Source organism: Vombatus ursinus, unplaced genomic scaffold, assembly GCF_900497805.2.
Source record: "Vombatus ursinus unplaced genomic scaffold, bare-nosed wombat genome assembly UNPS02014770.1, whole genome shotgun sequence".
Classification (NCBI taxonomy): domain Eukaryota; kingdom Metazoa; phylum Chordata; class Mammalia; order Diprotodontia; family Vombatidae; genus Vombatus; species Vombatus ursinus.
The window spans coordinates 25,052,811-25,068,848 of NW_020954548.1; the positions used below are offsets into that span (position 1 = coordinate 25,052,811).

The 16,038-nt window shown below is 34.3% G+C and overlaps 1 protein-coding gene across 3 annotated transcripts in view; it reads right to left on the minus strand.

Moving 5' to 3' along the window:
• RIC1 (RIC1 homolog, RAB6A GEF complex partner 1) overlaps positions 1 to 16,038 on the minus strand; it is a 146,751-nt gene that overhangs the window by 56,877 nt on the left and 73,836 nt on the right. For 2 of the 3 annotated variants that reach the window (XM_027862781.1, XM_027862779.1), the window contains 2 exons: positions 8,768 to 8,910; positions 7,217 to 7,353 (listed from right to left, as the gene is read on the minus strand). In XM_027862781.1, coding sequence (XP_027718582.1) covers positions 7,217 to 7,353; positions 8,768 to 8,910 — 280 coding nt within the window. The remainder of the gene's footprint in view (positions 1 to 7,216; positions 7,354 to 8,767; positions 8,911 to 16,038) is intronic. The other variant, XM_027862780.1, reaches the window with a different exon arrangement.

Consider the following 16,038-nt stretch of genomic DNA (forward strand, 5'->3'; position numbering starts at 1 on the left):
TCATAAAGACCTCATCAAAAATGAAGAAAAGTAGAAATACTAAATGCATCCTTTACTGATCACAATGCAATATAAATTATACTCAATAATGGGCACTTAAAGAATTAAAAAGTCATTTTTGAGTTGTGTCCAACTGTGACTCCATTTGGATTTTTTTTTTCTTTGTCATAAATACTGAAGTGGTCTGCCATTTCCTTCTTCAACTCATTTGACAAATGAGAAACTGATGTAAACAGGGTTAATGGACTTGCCCAGGGTCACACAGCTAGTAAGTGTCTGAAGCCAGACTTGAACTCCTAAAGTTGTCTTCCTGACTTCAGGCCCAGCAATCTATCCACTGTGCTACCTAGCTACTCCAAGTAATTAAAAAGTAAGTAGAAAATAATGTAATTCTAAAGAACAGGTGGTTCAGCTGGTTATGGTGGTGTACACCTGTAATCCCTGCTACTGAAGAGGCTGAGGCTGGTAGATTGATTGAGCTTGGGAGCTTTGAGCTGCTGTAGGACCAAAGCTAACCAGTGTTCACAGTAAGTCTGGCACCTAGATGGTGAGCCCCCTTCCACTAGGAATATGGGGCGACCAGGCTGGAAGCAAACCAGGCCAGGTGAGAAATGCTACAAGTCAAAATTTCCCTATTTATCAGTAATTGGTTTGGGCCCATGAGTGGCTGCTATAATTCCAGCCTGGATAAGATAGGGAGATTCAGTCAAAACAAACAAACAAACAAAACAAACAGCAACATCAAACAAAACTAGTAAAGAATAAATTATATAAACAATAGAAATTTCATGAAACAAAACGATAATGTTAAGACTTATGGATGCTGACTAAAATAGATCTGGGGGAAATTTTTTACCTCTAAATATTTTTGTCAACAAAACAGAAAAAGAACAAATCAATAAATTCTGTATGCAATTAAAAAAAAAAACCTCAAAAATATCCAACCAAGTAACAAAGTAGAAACCCTGAAAATTAAGATTAATAAAATTGAAAACAGAAAAAGACCACTTGAATGATCAAATAAGGAACTTTAAAAAAAAAAAACTTCAAAGAGTTTTAAACAATTTGAAATGTTTTGAAAAGACAGAGGAAAACCAAGCTGTTCATATAAAAAAAGGGGAAAAACCCTCAAAACAACTGAAAAGGAAATAAAGGAAATTATCAGAAATAATTTTGCTCTGTTTTGTGTTAACAAACCTCATAACTCAGAGAAAACAGATGAATACTTAGAAAAATATAAGGTACTCAATTTTTTTAAAAAAAGAAGAAATAGGCCATTTAAATAACTCACCATCAGAAAAAGGAATTGAACAAGCCACAAATGAATTCTTAAAGGGAAAACAAAACATAACTTCAAGACCAGATGGATTCATAACTGAATTCTATCAAATATTCAAAGAAAAATTAATTCTAATACCATATAAATCTTTTACAAAAAATATGAAAAGACATCCTTCCAATCTCTTTACATGACACAACTAGGGTCTTGATAATTAAACCAGGGAGGGGCAAAGCAAAAAAAGAAAAGTACAGACTACTATCCCTAACGAACATCAATGCAAAATTTTTAAATAAAACATTACCAAGTAAATTGCAACAACATGAAGAAAGATTGTACACTATGCTGGACTTAAACCAATCATGCAGGGTTTGTTCAGTAAGAAATAATGTAAGTATAATAAACCATGTTAATAATACAAATAATTTTAAAACCATATGAATAGATGCTGAAAAGGTTCTTGACAAAATCCAATACATCTTTTCATTTTAAAACTCCAATGTATCTTTCCTTAGTAAGTAATATCTAAGTTTAAAAGCAAACATATGTAATAGAGAAGAGCTAGAGGCCTTTTTAATAAGACCAAGGATAAAGCAAGGATGCCCATTATCACCATTACTATTTAACATATTGCTAGCTGTTGCAATAACACAAGGAATGAAGCAACAAGCACAGGGAAAGAGGAAACAAAATTTTCACTTTTTTGCTGATGATATAATGGTATACTTAGCAAATCCTATAGAGTCAACTAAAATTAACTGAAGCAATAACTTCAACAAAATTGCAGAATTTAAAATAAATTCATATAAATTATTAACATTCCTGTATATTACAAAAAAACAAAACAAACAAACAAACAAAAAAAACCAACCCAATCAGAAGAGCTAGAAAGAGAAATTCTATTCAAAATAACTACTGACACTATAAAATATCTGGAAGTGTATCTACCAAGATTCACCCAGGAAATATATGTAAATGCAACTATAAAATACTCTTCTGTAGAATTAAGACAGACCTAAATATAGAAACATCAACTGCTCATGCACAGGCTGAGCTGATATAATAAAAATGACAATATTTTCTAAATTAACTTACTTGTTCAATGCTGTACCAAACTACCAAAAGAATATTTTATTAAGGCAAGAAAAATAATAATAATGAAATTCACATGGAAAAATTGAAAAATAGAAAATCTCAAGAATGCGGGGGAAAGCAAAGGAAGGGAGTCTACGAGTATTAATCTTAAATTGTACTACATCCAGCTATTACTAAAATAATCTTGGTGCTTGGTACTATCAGCTAGGTGGTACAATAGAGTACTGAACCTGGAATGAAGATATGAATTCAAATTCCGCCTCAGACACTTAATAGCTAAATTTTTTTGAGCAAGTCATTTAACTTCTGTCTCTCTCTAAGTTTCCTGATTTGTAAAACAGGGATAATAATAGCACCTACCTCTCAGGACTGTTGTGATGATAAAATAATAGTTTTAAAGTGCTTTGCAAACATTAAGGTGCTATACAAATGTCAGCTATTATTAAAAAAAAAAAGAGAGTCTGATCATATTAGATCTACAAGGAAGGAAAGAAGCATTTATTAAGTACCTACTATGTGCCAGGCACTGTGCTAAATCCTTTACAAATATTTTTTCATTTGATCCTCACAACAACCTGGAAGACAGGTGCTATTATCATCCCTATTTTACAGTAGCATAGTGTTTGATAAATTCCAAACCCCAAAGTATTAGAGGAAAGATTCATTATTTGACAAAAACTGCTGCAAAAATTGGACAGTAGTCTGACAAAAATTATGTTTAGACCAACACCTCACACCATACACCAAAAAAATGGATATGTGATTTAGACATAAAAGGTCACATAAACAAATTATGAGCAAGGAAAAATCTACCCCTCAGGTTGCTATAAAGATCAAATAAGATAATAATGCCATAGCATATAGGAACTAGCACATATGAGGCACTAAATGTTATTTTCCCCCTTCCTTGTATACCTAATCTGATTGAACTCTCTCTCTCAACAATAATAGCTAACATTTACGTAGTACTTTTCAGATCTTGGATAGTTGAACTAATGGCTAAACAAGCAATAGAGAGGATCACTTAAGATAAAATGGAGAATTCTGATTATACAAAACTAAAAAGTTTTGTTTAATAAACAAATCTGATATTAAAATTAGAAGGGAAACAGGTAACTAGAAAAATATGGTATCAAATTTCTCTGATAAGGGTGGTCTCATAAAACAAGGTATTTAAATAACTAATTCAAATTTATAAGGCTCAGAACCATTCCTCAACGGAGAGAAGGTCAAAGGATATAAACAGGTAGTACTCAAAGGAAGAAATCCATAGCACCGACATTCATACGTAAAAATTTTCCTAATCACAAATATTAGAGAAGTTCTAGCTCACACCCATCAGACTGGCAAAGATAACAAAAGGGGAAAATGTGAAATGCCTAAGGTGCTGTGGGAAAACAGATACACTTGTATACTATTAGCAGAGCTGTGAATTGGCACAGCCATTCTGGAAAACAATTTGAAATTATGCTCCCAAAGTTATTAAACTGTGTATATACTCTGACCCAGCTATACTATTATTAGGTCCATGTTCCAAAGAAATCAAAGAAAGAGGAAGAGGACATAGCAATAGTATAGTATAATAAATAAAGCAAAAATATTTATAGCAGCTCTTTTCATGGTAGCTCAAAATCAGAAACTTACGTGGTGAAAAGTTAGAAGAATGTGGCATATGAATACAACAAAATACTATCATGTCATAAGAAAGGGTAAGATGGCCAGTTTTAGAGCTAATCAGCAAGACTCTTATGAGCTGAAGACAACTGAAATGAGAAGAACTAGGAGAATAATCTATAAAATAATAACATTACAGAGAACAATGACTATAAAGACTTTATTAGAACTCTGAGCAACACAATTATAAATGATAAGTCCAAAAGAATGAAGATGAATGAAACAATCCACTTGGCCTTCTGACAGAGAGGTGATGAACTTAAAATGCAGGAAAAGACACACATTTTCTGATGTGATCAATGTACGAATTTGTTTTTACCAGATTACGCATGTATGTATTGAAAGCTTTATTTTTCATTTTTTTTCCCTCTAATTTTGAGAAGGAAAAATTGAGAGTGTCATTTATTGGGAAGGACAAATTATTAAAGAAAAAAAAGATGAGTAGCTGAAAAGGAGGTAAGAGTAACAATGTCATTAAAGTCACCACATTTTGAGAAACTTAGCACGAAAAAACAAGCCCATCTAATGCATTAATATTTTAATGTTTATTTTTGCCATGTCTTTGTACATAACATTACATTTATTTTATTTCAAAAATCAGTTTGTATCAAATATATAATTCTTTTTCATCAAAAAAAAAAAAAAAAAAAAAAAAGAAGTATCGAATGACATCTGCCCAAAGAACTCTGGGCCACGCTATACATTTGAGGATAGGGACTTTCATTTTTCCTCTTTGTTCCCTGGATTTGAGCACAATGTGTTACATGTGATAGGCACTCAATAAATGTTTGTTGAATTGAAGACTGAACTGCACAAGCTCAATTGTGTGCAAATGATAAAATTAATTATGTTTTAAAATTTCTCCTAGTTTAGTTCTGCATAACCCCTGACTATAAGGCATTTCAAAGTGGAGCGTTCACATGTACTGTGCTATGATGGCAAGAGGCTAGAAGTTAGGAGACCTGGGGTCTGTTTCTGATAAGATATAATCTTGGATAAATCACTTAACCTTTCTGAGAATCGGTTTTCTTAACTGTAAAATGAGGAGCTTAATCTCAAAAACGTCTAAAGGGCCCTTCCAAGCAATTAACTATGGTCCCATAAGAGAATTAGCTAATCACGCAGCCTCTGTAAGGATTAATGCCATCCAGTGACCTCCCAAACAGGATATTTCTGAGTAATTTTCAAATTAGCAGTATTCCTTGTTTGCAAAGTCAGTGACCTACACTTTGCCTCCTTTATTTTTTCATTTCACCTTTTCAATGACCTTCACTTATTTCTAAAGGGCCACTTATGTCATTAGAATTATCACAATATTTTCCTCTCCAGTCTTCCAGCTCAACTATAGTCCCCTATGATTCCTGTTCCGAATGACTCCCACACTCCTACCTTCTCCATCGATCATATTGACTGTTATTCTTCGTTTACAGAAAGGCCCTAGAGTAGCTCTGGTAAGAACCAGTATCCTCTACCAGATCTTGTGTCCCTTATTGGCCATCACGCATGCACTGTTACTGCTTTCTATGCCCTGATTCATTCCTCTACTTATGGAGACAAATGGGCTAATATTCCTTTTATTCCAATTATCATGTTTATTTGATGACTTGGGTCTAAACTGTCCATCCTTGTTCTCCTCCCCAATCTAATAAATTATCTTCCTTTAGACAGATTCTGAAACCTCACTCCCTCAGCGAAGGTTTTTCTAACTAGAAAAGAGGTAATGACTTCTCCTTGTCCCACTCTTTCTCAAGGGATATTCATCTTCATATACGAAGATATATAATTATCCCCTTTTCTTATACATATAAATATATTAGGTAGCTCAATCGTTTGTTAGAGGCAGTTAGGTGGTACAATGGATAGAGCACTGGAGTCAGGAAAACCTGAGCTCAAATATGACCTCAGACATTTCCAAGCTGTGTGACTCTGGACAAGTCACCTAACCTCTGTTTGTCTCAGTTTTTCCCTCTATAAAATAGGGATAATAATAGCACTTCCTCCCAGGGTTGTTGTAAAGAATAAATGAGATACTTGTAAAGGATTCAGCATAATGTCTGGTACATAGTAGGTGTTTAATAAATGCATGTTCCCTTCCCCCTCCCCCCTTAGTTTAAAAATATATATATCTATCTACCTTGGATCTTTCTTATATTAACCCCATCTAGGACACAAACCACATCTAAATAGCAATTTATAGAAGCTAGGACAACACTATATTGAAAAAAGTGCTTAATTTTTTAAACAGTTATGAAAAACATAAGTATATCTGATTTCATTAAAATGAGGCACTGGAAGACAGGTTTCCAGAGTTTATGTAATCCTAATGATAGGAATATAACTTTATACAAAATGCTGAGTACATACTATACTCAATAAGCATTTTAATGATAAAAATGTATTATTTTAACTGATGAGAGAAGATGAAATAATATCTAAAATCATCCCTTTGCTCAACAGTTTAGAATTGAATCTGCTAAATATATTTTAAAACATTTTTGAGAGTGCTGATAACTATAAAGCTCTACATACTTTAAAAATGTTCATTCATTCAACAAACATTTATTAAGTACAATACAATTTGATATATTTGGTACTCAGTAAAATATAAGACATTCTTTTTCTTAATAATTTATAACCACAATTTTATGTGGTGTCACTCTTACTTCTATATTTTTAAGCTTGAGTAGTAATTGGAAAATAGCTCATAATTTTTTCATTCATAAATATTCAGATATTAAATATCTACTTCACATAAATATGAACTTAACTATATAGCGCTCAGAAAAAAAAATTCACTGAAATAGTAGTACTTTGCGGAAGTATTTTAACCAAGGCTTTATATTTCTATAAATACTTTAATAGAAATTTATAATTTCTAGTTTTCTGCTATTCTTTCCAATAGCTGAGGCCAGCAAAAATCATTCTTTTTCATTCTGATTTATTGGAAGAAGTAACTAATCATAAAGTAGATAATTTAATATTCTATTTGTAGGGTTATAATTATAACTAAAATGCTTACTAGGTTCACTGAGCCTAAAATCATACACAAAGAAACAAAAACTTCCTTTAAACATTAGGGGAAAGAAGATGATTAGACATTTCATCCAAAAGGGAAAAATTAATAAAAAGAAAATGAAGTTCAGCCTCCATGTAATAAATAAGCCATACCTCAGCAGTAAATTTGCTGGACATTGGTGTAATGAATCCAACTCTACCATCATTAAATACAACAGCAAATCCATCAAGTGTAGCACAATATTCCATATCTTTGACGTGCACATCTTCAAAGCCCAAGAATGAACCTGCTGATGAAAAAATATGGAAATGAGTATTCATAATGGCTAAACAATGCTCTCGTAGTATTATTCGGAAGATCACTAGTTTCTTATATGCAATTGCATTATTTAGTAATCTAATAAAATTGAATAACTTCATTTTAAAGAACCAAATGACAGGAAAGTGGCTAAACAAACTATGGTATTGGTTATAACGACATATAACTGTGCCATAACAAATGATGAACAGGAAGAATTCAGAAGACGCCTAGGAACGCCATATGAACAAATGCAAAAAGTAAGCAGAACCAGAAAAACAGTAAAAATAGTAACTGCAACCATTTTAATGGAAAGAACAAATAATGAAACTGAGTGTTATCTAATTACAATGATCAAATGCCCTAAAGAAAAAGTCGAAAATACACCACTCTCTCTTCTTTGTAGAAATAGACTATGGGTGTGGAATATTACCTGTCTAATGCAGTGTTATTTTTGCTATACTGCTTTTTCTGCTTCTTTTTATTATTTGTTACAAAGGATGACACTGGGTAGCGGGGAGGGAGGAAACAAAGATAATAGAAATAAAAACTTCTACAAAAATTTGCTTCTACAAAAAAGCAAAACAAATGTCCCAAATCTTAAACATTTCGTTATTGAAAACAGATCAGTTTTGGCAGTGATCTGTCTATGTGTCAAAACACAGACAACATTTTGCCCTTTAAATTATTTACCATTATATGAGATAATAGCTCACATGCATTAAATTAGCAATTATTTGCGGTTGGAGGGGAGGGACTGATAATGCACAAATGATAATGTGGCAAGGAGATGGGAAAAAAAGTGGGGAAATGAGGAGAGGGGCCTAAGACTGGTCAAAACAAGGTGAATGTTTACCAATCGTGGGAGTATGAGATTTGAGTGGGAGGTGAAAGATGGAGTATAAGTAGTATGAAATCCAAATGGCTGAAAAAATAATATTTTTGGAAAGTAATATGACACTGCATTAAAAGATAAAATCTATACCCTTTGACACACACTGGGAATTAATATATCTTAATGAAATAACACAAAACAAACAAAAGCCCAATCTGTTTATCTAAGAATGTTTTTTAGCTGCCCCATACATAATAGAAAATAGAAAAAAAAACCTGTAAACAACACAGATGCCCACCACTTAGTGACTGGCTTATATGGCCTTTTGTACATCAAGAGTGATAAACGTGGTTTGTGTAGAAAAAGAAAGATCGATAAAAAAAAGAATTAAAAAAAACCCACCTTGAAACATATTTGATTAGTTATGTAAAAACATATTTATGAAATCATAAGGAAAACATTTTATAATCTGTTATTTGTAGGGGTTGTTTTATTGTACTTAATTTTTAAAAAAAATCAACAATTTTTAAAAGCAGGTTCCTCTACTTCAGACATAGAAAGGTATAACTACCTCGAGACGACTGCAAGTCTACCGAAAATGGTACCGTACAGAGATTGATGGCTTTCCTTCCATTTGTCATCCCTTCCCAGTGAATAAGATGAAGCAGCCCATCAGATGTAGCAACCAGAAGATCCTCTAGCATTGACTGCAAACTGTAAGGAAAACAAAAATTTAGAATCAATGCTTTAAAAATTGTTAGCTCACCGAGATAATGTACAGGACTTCAAAAATTTTCATAAGCTTTCAATTTCATAAAGCAATTTACAGTCATAGCTCACCTATCTGGAACATAGCCAGGAACCAGAGTAGCCAAAATAAATGTTGCAGAGTCCAAACACTAGCTCATTTACTCTTATGTATATACAGGGTTTTTAAAAAAATTTTTAATTAAATTTTAATTTTTAGTTCCAAATTCTGTTCTTCCCTCCATTTCCTTCCCCACTCATTAATAAGATAAAAAATATGATACCCACTCATATCTATAGTTCTAACAAGTTTATCTGCTTTCCAAGTCTTTGGCAAATTTAGACATAGCAAATAAAAAGATGCATTGCTAGAGACAAGTACACAGGCAAATATGAGGACTGGTTGCATAAAGAATAATAAGGAGACCAAAAAAAATTTATAGCAGAAAAAGTTACTTAAAAAATACTGTAGTCTAACATAAAGGCAAATAGTCCTTAGCCACAGTGCAGTGCAATGGAAAGAGAGGGCAGAGTTCAAATTTCAACTCTTCTATGGCTGGGTTGGACAAATCACTTCCCTCAGTTACCCCATCTATAAAATGATGAGGTTAGACTAGAATATGAGCATAGATCTCCCCTTACTAGATGTGAGTTCCTCAAGGGGCTTCACGTCTTTCGCCTTTCTTTGTATCAGTAGTGCTTAACACAGTGTCTGGCATGTACTGGGTGCTTAATACATGTTTACTGACAGACTGAGATCTAGAGCTAAAAGGAAGGGACCTAAAAAGCCATTTACCCCAACTTTCTCATTTTACAGGTGAGGAAACTGAGATCCAGAAACATTAAGTAACCTGTCCAAAGTCACACAAATAGCAAAAGACAAAGCTGGGATTCAAACTCAAGTCCTATGACTCCAAGCTCAGTTCCAAAGATTCCATGAGTTGCCTTTCCTTGCTCTGCCCAGAACTCACAGAGATGGTACTGGGGGAGTTTCAACAGAGAAGCTGGTGACGACTGAACTGCTGCATATTGCAGAGGAGGGAAAGTCACAACTTGAAAAGAAAGAAAATATGAAGTCTTCAGGCTTTAAGACTGTGTAATTTAAAACTCAAATGGTCACTTGCACATACTACTTTATTACAATTCATGTTGGTGAAGAAGAATTCAAAAGTCCCCCTCATAAAAACAAGCCACTGGTTCTACCTAGTTATTAGTCCAACACAGACAAAAAAAATCTCTTTTTAATGAATTATTTTGAATAGTGGCCCTTTGCTTTTTTATATGGATTCTTTCTCTCTCTCTCTGTCTCTGTATATACACACACAAACACATACATTCAAGCATGATATGGACAAGTGTTAAAATTTGGGATAATAAAAGAAATCACATCTTTTTTTAAAAAGTATAGTCCAACTGTAAATCTTATTAACTTCAACAATCACTGATAGCATCACTGTATCATAACAACACAATCAATGACATTCATAATAATGCTTGAATCATTAAGAAAAAGTTTAATTTTTTCCAGTGCTTTTTGTTAAAGAAGTCAAGGAAGTATGCAGTACATTTTAAGAAGATTTCCATCTAAAATGGCTATTTAAAGGGATTAGTGATCTCACAGATTTTGATCAGGATCCATAGGATCCACAGCTGTGGTCTATGTCTTAAATGAGGAAAAAACAAACTATATCTTTATCTCACTAGTATTTGATTTCCTTTGTAATCCTTTGTATTTAAAAATATAATCCTGAGAAGGGATAGGCTTCAATCAGACTACCAAAATTATCTGTAACACATAATAAAAAGGTTAAGAAACCCTTATCTAAGCCAAAGCCCTCATTTTAAATTTGAGGAAACTGAGAAGAGGGCTGGAAGTCACACATATCATTCAAGATTTGAACCCAGGTGTTTATAATGCAAAATGGAATTTTGGGGACCTTTAAGCCTGGAAGCTGTGAGAGTCCCTTTTACTGTTAAGGTATGTAGAGTCCAATATGACTTTCTATTTGTTTTGAAAAGATTTTCTTTTTATATGTATATATGTTGTTTTCATCAGTAGAATGTGAGCTACTTGAAATAACTACTGCAGTTTTTGTCTTCTGCATTCCGAGTACTTAGCACAGTCACGGGCATATAGCACACTAAATACTTGTTAAATGAAAGAATGTTTGTTACCTTAACCTAAAAGAGAACATCAATGAACCTTCTGAGTAGAATGAAAACTGTGCTCACTCAGTTTGATTCACTTAGAGTTCATTAAGTGCCTTTGGTTTTTATTTTATTTTATTTATTTGTTATTATTCTTTGCAGTATGGAATATAGAACAGGAGTTCATGAATCTACCAGTTAAACTTACCTATTTTTTTTTTTTTACAAAGTTGTCTGAATCAACTCCCAATTTCCTTAAAAGAAAACTAAGCTGAGACAACTGTGGTTGTATAAAGATTCAGCCTTCAGAAAAGCACTGGGTTTGTGTGTGTGTGCACTAGTCAATAGACATTTACTAAGTGTCCACTGTGGCAAAAGTGTGGGGGCCAGAGTCTGGTTGAAGTTGAGAAGAGAAAAGGTTTGAAAAAGCTGCTGTGGAAATAAGAATTTCTGAGAAATGATGAGAAAATAAATGAAGTCTTCCATTTTTTTTGTGTGTGCGCGTATGTACATGTGGGTGAAATCCTGAGAGAAAAGCAAACCGTTAGGAAGAAAAATTAGAAGTTACATTTGTAGAACAGGGCAAGGTTAGGGCTACTATGTATATTTAGTTAACTCATTAACTAAGCCATTTGTTTATATAAGACAGGCCGTTTACAATTGGCAAGCAGCCAGCAAAATCAGTTCTAGTCTGGTGTTTTTGGTGGAAGGTCTAGACAAGTTATATAAATAAAAATGACTGACAAATACTTTTTCTTGGTCTCTAAACCAATAGAGTACAGTTGGCATTATTTGCAGAACAAAGCTTACACTACTGATTTACTTTCTTGCAATAAAGTTTACATATACATAGCTAAAATTGGCTATGGCATAAAGCTATACCTTTCCCTAATCAGTGCTATCACTTTTAACAGTTTGGCAAACCTCCATATACCGTGGAGTTATTAAGCTGTATTTTCTCTCCTAAAAATGGTCACACAGATGTTAAGATGTAAATACAACTTCCACAGCAGTTACTTAAGGATTCTGGTAGATGGACAATTCATTTAACTTAACTTAATAAAAGTGTCAGCAAATTAATTAGCTCAAAAGTAGATCTTGCTTTTTTTTTTTTTTTGGTGAGGCAATTGGGGTTAAGTGACTTGCCCAGGGTCACACAGCTAGTATGTGTCGAGTGTCTAAGAACAGATTTGAACTCAAGTCCTCCTGATCCCAGGGCCAGTGCTCTAACCACTATACCACTTAGCTTCCGCTGGGTCTTGCTTTCTTAGGAAAATAGTAAGAATAATTTGTGCCACAAAACAAATGTTTCTGTTGCCAGGCTGGGAAATTATAGTCATATCAGTGTACTATATAATTTTTCAATTCCATTTTCTATTTTAGGAGTACACATGGGTAATAGTTAATTGCTGGTATGTTTTCTTTAAAATATACACAGAGTTACTATTCTTCTCATCTACAATTAAGCACTAGTTTTCAACAAAGAATGAAATACAAGCTAATGAACAAAATGATTCTCTATGCAAAGTATGTGTTCTGCTAGAATCTCAAATATGTTTGTGGCAGTACAGACTATTTACACTGTGTCATTAGAATATGAAATAATGATTATTCCCCTTTCCTTCATTATACATTTTGTTCTTATAGCATCACATACTATTGAAGCATTGTAAAAAAAATTTTTTTTAAAGCAGCACTACCGATTTATGGGAGGTAGGGTCAGGGAAGAGGTGGGTAGAGGGTCAAGTCCTAATTTGGATTTCATTGTTGTGGCCAACTCCTGGTAAGGAAACTGTAATAAGTAGATCAGAAACTGTTTTGCAACATGTGGTTTTAGAGAGTTGTTAGGGGCACTGAGAGAATAAGAGACTGATGCAGGGTCACACAGCCAACATGTGCCAGAAGTGAGACATGAACTTCCTGACTCATGGATGGCTATCTATCCACAATGCATATTATCAGTTATTTAATGTCATAAAACTAATAATTAAAGTAAAACAAAAAATGAAAACTCTGACAAGGATAATTAAGCAACAAAATGAGCAGTAGTCTACATCACTAACATCACTATTATTTCTAATAGAGGCAGCATGATAAGAATAGATAGAAAAGCAGTGTTGAAGCTAGAAAGACCTGAGTTCACATTCTGCCCCATGCTCGATATGTGACTCTGGGGACTGTTCAGTGCACTAGGCAACTTTCTAATACTGAAGTTGCAAAGGTGCTTTTAACAGAGTTCTATATCCTAATAAAATCACAGCTCTAGTCCCTATCACTATTATTTCTAATATTCTCAATATTTCAGTGGCAAGTAATGAGCTCATGCAATCTTTTACCATGATGAAGATAGGCTTTTGTCCCCCCTATCTTCACCTCCCCATCTCACTGTAACACTGGATTGGTGTTCTAGTGATTTGGGAAAGGTTAATTCTTTTTTTTTTGTTGGTTAGGCAATGGGATTAAGTGACTTGCTCAAGGTCACACAACTAGTAAGTATTATGTGTCTGAGTCCGGATTTGAACTCAGGTCCTCCTGAATCCAGGGCTGGTGCTCTATCCACTGCGCCACGTAGCTGCCCCAAGGTTAATTCTTGATCCCTATTTCTTCTCTCTTCAGCAACGTACTTTGCTGCCACCAAGTTGCAGAAGGTATGAAGCCGACAAATTCAGCATTATCTTAAGTATCCATATCTCATAAAGTAAAGTGCTAGGAATACAATGACAAAAGGGGAGAAGCATATATTCTAAAAGGGAGAACTGGACACATATACAAATATATACGGTAAAGAAGAAAATGATAGCCCAAAAGAAGCAGCAAAGTGTTACGAGAAATTTGAAGATTTAGAAATGACTTTTATCTGGGATGATCAGAAAAGGCTTTAAGTAGGAAGAAGCATATAAGGTGCACTTTGTAAGACAGAAGAGACTTTGAAAGATGGAAATAGAGGGGAAAGTCTACTACAGGGGTAGGTCACGTTCATCAAAGGCATGAGGAAAGAGGACAAAAATGGGAAAGGTGTCAAGTCAAGGTAATTGAAAGTAGCTGAATGTATAATATGGGAAAAGGAATAGCATGAGATAGATAAGGTACTGTGGCAGGTACTGTGTATCCATATTATGACAAGTCCAGTGAGGAGAAAGAAAATATAAAAATAGTAGAAAAAACTAATGCTATTTCTCAAAGGAATTTTAAAAAATCTGTTAATAATATCCTAAAAATCTATTATAAATGTGATCATATATAATATATAAATACAAACAAACCAATGTCATAAGAAATAGTACATGCAGAGAAAAACTAAAAGTACAAATACCCTAAGGTATGTCTCTATCATATTCCACTCAACAATCAACCAACCAAACAACAAGTACTTAAGGATTAATTTATTAGCTTACTACCCAGCACTGTGCTAAGCCATAAAGGAAAAGCAAAAATAGTCCCTGCCTTCAAGGAATTTACATTCTAATGGAGGAGATAAGTATATAAATAGGTACAACCTCCAGAAGGATGCTATTGCTAGCAAACAGTAAGCAATTAATAAATGCTTATTGATTGATTGGTTGAACTAAGTCTTGAAGGAAGTCAGACATTATAAGAGGCAGCAGTAAGGAAGGTCAATATTACAAGTGTAGGGAATGGTCACTACAAAGACACAGGGGGGAAATAGAATCTTGTGTCTGCAGATCAGCAAGTAGTCCAATATGGCTGGAACACACAGTGTGTGGAGGGGTATGTGTATAAGAAGACTAAAAAGAAACAAAGGGGCCAGGATGTAAAGAGCTTTAAATGTCAAACGAAGGATTTTATATCTGTTCCTGGAGGTGAGAGAGAGCTGTTGAAGTTTACTAAGTAGGGAGATCGGACCTATTCTTTGGGAAAATCACTTTGGCAGAAGGATGGAAAATATACTAGAGTGGGGAGAGATGAGACAGGGAGACCAATAAGAAGACTAATGCAATAGTCCAGGTAGGAGATAATGAAAACCTAAAAACTGGGGTGGTGGGTGTGTGAGTAGAGAGGAAGGGACATGTATGACAGATGCTACAAAGACAGAAACAAGCTTGGGCAACTGATTGGATATGTGGAGTGAGGTTAAGGAGTTAATAATGACACAGAGGTTGTGAATACGGGTGACTAGGACAGTGGTATCCTTAATGGTAAAATGGAAGTTCAGAAGAAACTTAGAAGGAGTGGTAAGACAGGTAGGAGGTTAACCAAGAGAAAGTAGTCACAAATAGTCAAAGAAGAGAAAGTATACAGGGGGAGAAGGTGTTCAACAGTGAAAAATGCTACAGAGAAGTCAAGAAGGATGAAAATGAAGAAACAGTCGTTCCATTTGTCAATTAAGAAGTCATTGATAACTTTGGAAAGAGCAAATTCAATTGAATGATGAAGTTGGAAGTCAGAAAACAGAAAGTTTAGAAGTGAGAGAAAAAGAAGCAAAAGTACTGAGTATTTCAAGCAGCTTATCAAAAATTGGAATGAGAGCTATGGAAGGATAGTTAATGAAGATTGTAGGATCAAGTGAGGGAAAAGAGACAGACACATGAATGTAGGCAGCAAGGAAGGAGCCAGAAGATAGGTACAGCTTGAAGCTTTGAGAGGAGCAGGGATAATAGCGAGGGAAATCAGCTAGGGCAGTATGGGTGAGTGGGATAGAGAATAAATGAGAGAAACAGAAGGTCTGCCTTGTTGTAGGGAGAGCCCAGTTGAGACCAGATAACAAATTTCTAGCGGACCCCAATCAGCAGTTTCATGACTTTCTCCAGCTCCATTCAGCAGCCAAGTGAGTAAAAGTGAAGGGGGCAGATGGTGAGAGTAATCTAGCACTCAGGTTTGGCAAAATACAATCAGATGGCTGGACAAACAGATAAGGAATCTGAACATTTGAGGATATTTACTGTTGAACTGCTCATCCAAGAAAGGGTAAAGATTGGGGGAGGAGGA